Here is a 9,398-nt window from a genome sequence, read left to right on the forward strand (position 1 = left end):
ACCTAAACTGGAATTTGAACCCACGACCAAGGAACTAAAGGTCTCCCAAGATAGAAGGAAAATTATCAGAAATAATGCCTCTAAGTTTTCACCGGGTATAATTAGCACCTTTTTAAATAATACCTCTAAGTTTTCTCGATCTATATCAGACTAGATTGACCACCAAAATTTAGTTAAAAAAATTTAGCTTCTTCTAACCTATCTATTGTTTTAGCCCTTTTGGACTTTTTTCAAGAGATTACACCGACATCGTAGTAATTTTTCCAAAATATCATGTGATCTTCCTAAATTTTATACCAAATCTTACCTATTTTCAAATTTTCTCTAAATTCGATTATATTTACCAAATATTATATCAAAATCTTACATAATTTTTTTGAATCTTTAGCCAAATTTCTAATCTCCAAATTAATTTACCAATTATCCAAGTAAATTTTTTAGATGGATCTCTGATTGATTTTGATTTTTAAATTTTTGGAAAGATTTTTTTTTTTTAAAAAAAAAAGGTAAAATATGGAAAATATATAAAATCTCGGTATGAATTTCGGACAGATTAACATCGAGATCGATGAATTCTCGGGCAAATCAATACTGAGATTTTATATATTTTCCATATTTTTTTTTCAAAATTTAATATTTCCCAAAATTTAAAAATAAAAATGCAATCACCCATCTGAAAAAATCTTATTGGTAAATTCACATGGAAATTTAGAAATTTATATAATCATAGGAATACAAATTGGCCTAAAATTACATAAGAATTGAATATAATATTCGGTAAAGATAACGAATTTGGAGAAAATTTGAAAATATATAAGATTTGGTATAAGATTTTTGTACGTTTAATCTCTCCAAGATGTACTCAAAAGGCCAAAACAATGGATAAATTACAAAACTATCTTTTTAAACTAAATCTTGGTGGTTGATCTTGCAACCAAGAAAAATTAGTTTGACTACTTTTTAGAAAGTATGCTAGTTTTGAAAGATGAAAAGTTGAGGGTGCTATTTCTGATTTCCACAAGGAGAAATACCTTTTGTAGTTCTTTTTTCTCAAATTTGGCCTATTTTTGAAATATTTTTCAAAATTTAGAAACAAAAAATGAGAATGGTTATCAAACAAGTCGGTTTCTTAAAAAATAAGAAACAAAAACAGCAAAAAGGAAACAAGAAACGAAAACAATATTAAACCGACCCTTAACGAATGCTAGAGTAGGAGCCATAATCATGTTTTCCTCCTTTTTAATACGTGGTATACAATTTGCAAAGTTTCTTTATCCATAAAAATTTGTACACCACTAGATTTCATTCAATTTATATTATTAACTAGCTAGACAACACAGAGATGCACGTGGTCCAAAATCTTTAAAATATAAACTTTTTAATAAATATAATTTTAGCTAAATTTACATAGTAGATATCTAACATGAAATTAAAGTAATGAAAGAGATGATAATTAAAATTATATGTATATTTTATTTAGTTAATTTATAATGAATATGAAATGTGTTAGATCCACTCGTAAATGTTTGAAACATAATTTTATAGAACGAAATATAAATGGTTGAATAAATATAATTTTTGTAAATATTAGACATGAAATTTAAAAATAATTAAAGAGATAAAATGGAGAAATATATTTTTAATTATAATATTAAATGGTCTCGAATAAAAATAAATGGTCAATACTTTTAATAATAATATACACTTAAAAGATTTGTTTTTTAATTAATTTATCTTCCAGAACATTGTAAAATTTTATAGATTAGATAACTATTTTTTTTTGTTTTAATTTTTTTCAATTTGAAACCAAAAATGAAAGAAACATACAAAAGTAAAGGAATAAAAAAAAAAGGTAGGAAATGATGTTAGGACAAATTATTAATTGTGGAAAGATATAATGTCAAAAAGGAATGAAAAATTAAATAAAAAAACAGAAAGAAAATGTATGTAAGGTAAGTACAATACAATGTAGGGGTGTGAGTGTGAAGTAAAAGAGTCATAAGTTAAAAGGCAAAGTTTCTCTTGGTTGACCCGTTTTAATATAGTATAGATATAGATCTGTTTTCTTTACCATTAACTTACTATACAATGCCTTTTGCTTGTTGTAAGTTATATTGAAGATGATCTTTCTGGATAAAGTATTGAGACCATTCTAGTAAACAATATTCTTATTGGATAGATTGATGAGATAGGAAAGAAGATTAAGAGACAAATTAAAGGTTTTTATCTTTTAGCGAGAAGAAGATACCTTCTTAATCCAAATGAAACTTTATATACAAGAACATCATATATAACTTGTAAGCTTTTAATTTTTTGTAAGTACGGAGATGGAGGATCAAATCTTCAACTTTTAAAAAGAAATATTATGTCCATTACTGTTGAGTAAAATTTTTAATAAAAAGGCGTGATCAACACATGTTTGTTTATGTCTAGTATCACTATGAATATGATGCTCATGGTAAACACTATTCAAACGGTATAAAGATGAGATTGATCACCATTATGAGAATTTAAAATCATAATGGGATTCCTAAATTTGAGACGAATCCACATTTTATTCTCATTCTTGAACACCATCAATCAATTGCAATAAATAGGACCCACATTTTTATTTGTAAATATTATCTAATTTCTTAAAAGAAATTTCTGCCTTGACTAAAAATAACTTTCAATCCTAAACTTTTAGATGATAACAATTTCGTCCCTATATTTTCAAATTTTCAACAATTTAATCTCTCAATTAATTAATTAACAATTCAATCATTATACTTTGAAATTCATAACAATTTAGTCATATCATAAAAAAAAATCAAAATTCAATGTCAACTTTTATTACATTACAACTTAGAATTTTTAGTTTATAAAGAAAATTAATTCCTAATCAAATTAATGATTAGTTTTTAATAATATTTTTCACAATAAATACAAAATTTTATTTATTCAAAGTAGTAATACTAAATAATTATAAATTAAAAATATTAAGACTAAATTGTTATCTATTAAAGTTTAAGAAATTCAATGACATAAATGTCTTTTTGAAACAAATTATCCATTTAAAAAAAATATGGAAAAATACCTTGGTCCCTACGTCTTGGATGTAATTTCTATTTGGTCCCTAAATTTTCAAATATTACACAGTATTTAAGTTTTGAATTTTGTTTCAACTTAATCTCTAAATTTCAAAATGTTATGATTTTACTTTTGAGAATTTGAGTTTTCTTTTAATTTGGCCATTAAGTTTCAAGATTTTTATATTTTTTAATTTTAATTTTTTTATTAAATATTTATTTTTAATTATTCAGGATAAATTTTTTAAAATATAAGAATCAAATTAAAATAAAACTCAAATATGAAGGATAAAACTAGTGAAAAAAAAAAGCATTTAAAAAGACAAAAATGACGTCCAAGAGAAAAAAAAACAAGGGTGCAAGTCCACACTGACAAATATAAATGCAAGAGGAATTGAATATTGTTTTCGAACTTGTGATTGCAAACTCTTCTCTCAAAATCTATAGCGAACACGAACTTCAAAGATGACGGAGGCCGGCGACAGTTCCGGGAAATCCCGATGGTCTCTCAAAGGCTGCACCGCGCTCGTCACCGGCGGCACTCGCGGAATCGGGTCTGCTACTCTGTTTCCTCTGAAACCTTCTCTCTGGGTTTGAATTTCGATTCTCTTCTGCTCTGTGTACGATTATGTCTCTGTTTTATAGTCACGCTTTGGTGGAGGAACTAGCCGGTTTAGGGGCGTCGGTTCACACCTGCTCCCGGAACGAATCGGACCTCAATCGGTGCTTGAAGGAATGGGAGGGCAAGGGATTTGTGGTCAGTGGATCGGTTTGTGATGCTTCTTCGAGAACACAAAGAGAGGAGCTGATACAGGAAGTGGCGTCTGTTTTCTGTGGCACTCTCAATATTCTGGTCAGTAATACTATGCTTCTGCTCATTTTCATTTTGGATGAGCCATTTGCTAACATTGTCGAAATTGGGTGTTGTTTGTTCTGTGGCTTTGAGTTGGGAATTTGAAGCCCTTATTATATCACATTTTTTTTGGTTATTTTGCTTTTAGCTTTACTTTCAAATTAGTGGTTGTAAAACTACAAGTTTCGTCATTATTATATATCTGTTGTCTTGTATCTGGCATTAACCAAAATAAACCATCATTAGTTGGACTTGCGGAGTTCGGCATTGGGCATCTGAAAAAGTGTAAAAGAATATTGATTCGAATTTTATAATCTAAAGTGCCCACTTACTGATATTAAAGTATGATAGAATGTTATTGGGATAGAATTAGGAATATTATAAGACTATTGAGAGAATATTAGTGATGAGTTGGGGAAAGTTAATATGGTTATGAATAGAATGAGTGGGAAATGATGTAGGAAGGCAATTGTTTAGATGGATGAGGCTTGAGTGTATATACTCAAGAGAGGGGTAGGATGCACCCATCAATGCATCCCCTCTCATGACTCACCCCAAAAAAATTAATTAAAATATTTTAAACAAGAAATAAAAAGAATCTATCACATAGAAAATTATGATTGGGCAACTTAATAGAATGCACAAGAATCGGTTATGTCCAAGATGTACTTTAAGTATTTTTTCTCGAGAAAGGGAAGGCTCCAATTCCAAGGACCTTGAGTAATTTTGTTCAAAAATATCCCATTAGTTTCCTGCCCATTTCTTGCATATTATATACAACTAATAGTAAAAGTACACCTAGTTATATATATATATATACACTAGGGAATGGACAGAATACAGATATACCTTTTTGCTTGAGCATCAATGTTGTAGGATTAGACAATTGTGCATGTAAACTAGTTTATCAAAAAAGAACAAAAATACAGATACAATCCATTGGTATATTTATGATTGAACTCCAAGAAAGATAAAAATGCCTGCAAAGTGGGATAAACTTTAGTCCCTTTTGTATTTCTAAGAAAATAATGAATTGAAACCACTATAAAAAGATCTAAATTCAAAAGTATTGTAATTGTAGGCAGGTGCTATAATTTTTCCATACTTGACATCCACATTAGACATTGTTTGAGTAAAATATTCAGTGAATTGCAATCATATCACTGAAACTAGAAACTAGAAACTAGAAAGCCTTCTATTGATCTCCAGTACTTCAAAGTTTAAAACCCTCCGTTCTTCTAAAAGCAATAATGTCTCGTTGTTGGCTCGATAATCAATCACATGACGCCTAGGAAGTTGCCTTCCAGGAACTCTGACAGTGTCTTTGTGTAGGTAAACAATGTGGGAACAAACATAAGGAAGCCAAGTACTGAGTACAGTTTGGAAGAGGTTTCGGCATTGATGACAACAAACTTTGAATCTGCATATCATTTATCCCAACTTTCTCATCCTCTTTTAAAAGCTTCTGGAAATGGAAGCATTGTGTTCATTACTTCGGTTGCTGGTCTCGTGAGCATTGGAAGTGGATCCATCTATGCTGCAACTAAATGTGAGTTGCTATTGTGTAAAACTTAGCTTCTTTTCTTTGGTAGGTTCTAAGATGCTAAAACTGTTCACCTTTTTTATTTTCTACTCAGCTGCAATAAATCAACTGACCAGAAATCTTGCTTGTGAATGGGCCAAGGACAATATCAGGATCAATGGTGTTGCACCCTGGTATATCAATACCCCTCTTGTAGAAAAGGTAATATTTTTTCAACCATTCTTGCAAAGTAATTCACTCATATTAGTTTAGTTTTGTTCTCTTGGCTTCTTTATGTCTCTTCTAAAAAACAAATGTTGAGCATGGAGTAAGATATTGAAGCGATATTGGAAAAAGTTGTCTTCTTTCCTTTTAATCTTATCCATCTTTCTCTTAAATCTCTATGAATGTTAAATTGAATCATTTAGGCAACATTTGATCCGGTAACTATTGAAAGTATGAGGATTAAAAGAGTAATTTAACCTACATTTTGATCCCAATTTTCTTTTAACCAACATCTAGTGACAGAACATTCTGTAATTCATACATCTGTTGTGTCTAAGAGTGTCCATCTTTATTTCATGTGTTTTCACCCTTAAACATCTTGAGTGTTTAACTAATAACAAGGGTTATTATCATCCTATAGTTGCTGAGTAATAAGACATTGGTGGACAAAATAGTGTCTCGAACTCCACTTGGGCGCATAGGGGAATCGGACGAAGTGTCGTCATTGGTGGCATTCCTTTGCTTGCCTGCTGCATCTTACATTACTGGACAGATTATTTCGGTCGATGGAGGATTCACTGCAAATGGATTTGAACCTGGTATGAGACTAGACAAATTGTGAAAACACTGTTCTGCCTCTCGTATGACTGGACAGATTTATTTCCTTAATAATCTTTTATGCTAAATCATGTGTTCTCAACTCTTTCAAGTCTGCTGCTCAGCTTCTCATATTACTCCTGTTTAATTTTTGATGCTTTTCATGAGTAAGATCATGAACCTTCAATAAGCTTGAGCATTCCTCAACTAATTAAAAGACTTTAATATGTCATCGTCTAAGTTAAAGGTTTGAATCTTTGAACTAAAAAATGATAGGAATAAAAATCCTCATATATCAGAAAAATCAAACCTCGACTTAGTCCAGGAACAAAGTTTTGTTTTTGTTTCCTAACTAGGGTATGTCTAGAGGCGTGTTTTCATATCCTGATATGTTAATGAAACAAATTTGTTGACGAGTCAAATTTTTATTTATAAATTTATGTTTAAACACAGGCTGACCCATATACTTTTAGTTTCGGTTCATTTGGAACCTTATAGTTTCAAAATATTTATTTTAGTTTCTGTAATTTTAAATCGTATGCTTTGGATCAAAATGGTTGCTCTTTAAAACTCTAGGATCCATAATTGATATTTGGTAAATACGGTGACAAAAATGAATCAAAATTGAAAATATAAAGACCAAATTAGTATTTAAACCTAAAGTTTATCATATTTTGTATAAAATGACCTAATTAGAAATTTTTAATTCATTAAGCCCATGCTTACCTCCCATAATGAAAATGAACTTCAATTGTAATGGGATGATATTTCTTTAATTGTGTTTACTTCTACTTGACTAGAATCATTGAAATGGGAATGAAATAGGTATAATTATCAGAGTGCTTCTTTATATCTCTAATTAATTAAGATATAGTAACTAAATAATACGTTACTGTAATCAAATAAATAAATTTAGGGCAAATTACAAAATTCGCTTTTGAAGTATGGTGATAGTTGTAATTACATTCTGTAAAAATCAAGCTCTTAAACTTCTACAAATATTAAAATTGGCCTTCAAGCTTACAATAATTGTAGAAATTAAATCACAAATGTTAAAAATTAAACCTTCAGACTTATACAAAGGTTATAATTTATACAATCATATAAGTTTGAGTCTGATTTGACCTAATTTTGACATTCATTTAAGTTTGAGGGTTCAAACTTTTACATTGAAAGTTTTAAGAGTACAATTATAACTATTACCAGATTTTAGGGGTGCTTTTTGCAATTTGCTAAAAAATTTAATACCTAATTAAAAATTTGAATGTTATTTGAGATTTTCAACTTCAAGAGGACCAAACACCACTTCTCATCTCTACTCGAATTTGTGCTTGATGTAGAGATAGTATCAAAGTTATGAATCTCGTAGACACGTAACGATTTAAGGAGATGCACACAAGACATCATATAGGTTAAAGTAATTTGAGCAATTACTTTAATCATATTTTGGTACTTGAATTTTTTAAATTTATTCGATTTTGATCCTTCAACTTTCAATTTTTCTATTTTTTGGTTTCTAAATTTTCAAGTTGATTTTGGTCATTGAACTTTCAAATATCTATTTTAATTAACATTAATTGAACTTTTAAAAGCAACTATTTTATGGTTCAACAAATGTGGGTCCGGCATTCAAAATTCTGGTTTCTTAGTCGAGGGCATATGTCTTAAATAGTTGGAATATACTGAGGTTGGCAATTTCATACATTTTTTAAAAAACAAACTAATCATCTAGGTTCAAGTATGTGTTTTAGCAAAACTAACTTGAGCATTTATTCAAATCATTTCAAGTCACATGGATTAGAGATGAACATTGGGGAAGTGAAATGAATTGTGAATATTAAATGAAAAATAATATACTAATTAGAAGAGATGGACTAAAAAAACATTTTGAAAGTCTAATCAATGACATAATTTAGACTCCATTTAAAATTATCGTAACTTTTAAAATAATTACGAATAACTATATTTTTAGAAAAATCAGTTGTTTTATGATGTAACTTAGTGTTTGGTAAATTTCAGTCTTAAATTAAAAAAAGCAAGTGACAGTGTCTGGTTAGTTTTTTTTTTTTTTTTTTTTTTAAATATTTAGCTATATTGACCAAAATAGACATGACTTTAAGTATTCATATGTTGATTTTTAGTATATTAAATTGTTATAAGTTATTTATGTAGAATTTTTGTAGTTTAAACTACAAACATCTTACTAACAAACGCAAATGCAAGCATCGAATAATAAATGTCACAGTCAAACTAAATATCGTCTTTAGAGATTGGTAATTGTACATGCTCAAGTATTGTTACTAAATCTACTAATTCTATTAAGGTAAATCAAGAGTTTGTTCAAATTCTAAACTAAGCAAAAGCAATTTAAGTAAGAAATTGATGGGATAGATTCCAAGGTGCAAGGTCGATCATAGATCGATTTACTAATTAACCTATTAAGGAGTGGAAATATGATTAACAATTTCATGGATCTAGAATTTAAAATTTAAGATTTTCTCTTTCGAGCTCAATCCTTCCTAAACTTAACAATGTTTGATTCAAATATCTTTGTAATTATCATACTTTGCAACCTTAAAATCCTTCAATAACAACTTTTATTATCTTCCTATCATTTTCATACATAATTGAATAACAATTTGATCTACCATGTCCAACCAATTTTCCTCTCATCCAAGTAGTGAAATAGTCCATGCAAAATCAAAAGAAATTATAATAGATAAATAAAAATGTAATTAATTAATAGTAATCTAATTGTCAACAAATAAATTCACAAATCTCATTAACACTATGGATAATAGTCTAGCTACTCAGGATACAACAGTTCACCAAATCTAATGTAAAGGGAAAAAAACGAAGAAGAACGATCTTTCGTCACCAACACTGCAGGGATGATCTACAAGCTATTGATCGACTTTTAGTAGCATTGGCTTTCTCTTGCCCAAAGTCTCAGAAACTCCTGAACACTTGAATATCTTTTCCATTAGCCAACACCTTATTTTAAAGAAATATATTGAGGTAATATCGCAACACTGTAGGGCAGCATTATGACATTGTCTAGCATTGACCCTAGTGCCTTACAACATCAAGCAACGCTGACAGGAGTATATGTTTGTAGCGTCGCAACACTCTA

General features: G+C 29.3%; 1 protein-coding gene across 1 annotated transcript; it reads left to right on the forward strand.

Moving 5' to 3' along the window:
• Positions 1-3,354: 3,354 nt before the first annotated feature.
• On the forward strand, positions 3,355-6,455 carry LOC120079527 (tropinone reductase homolog At5g06060-like). Its single transcript, XM_039033739.2, has 5 exons — positions 3,355-3,622; positions 3,714-3,921; positions 5,254-5,470; positions 5,559-5,665; positions 6,090-6,455. The coding sequence occupies exons 1-5, from the start codon at positions 3,534-3,536 to the stop codon at positions 6,288-6,290; spliced, it is 822 nt and encodes a 273-aa protein (XP_038889667.1). The 5' UTR covers positions 3,355-3,533; the 3' UTR covers positions 6,291-6,455.
• The last annotated feature ends 2,943 nt before the right edge of the window (positions 6,456-9,398 follow it).

This window comes from Benincasa hispida, chromosome 7 (assembly GCF_027475165.1).
Source record: "Benincasa hispida cultivar pf3 chromosome 7, pf3_genome.v1.1, whole genome shotgun sequence".
Classification (NCBI taxonomy): Eukaryota; Viridiplantae; Streptophyta; class Magnoliopsida; order Cucurbitales; family Cucurbitaceae; genus Benincasa; species Benincasa hispida.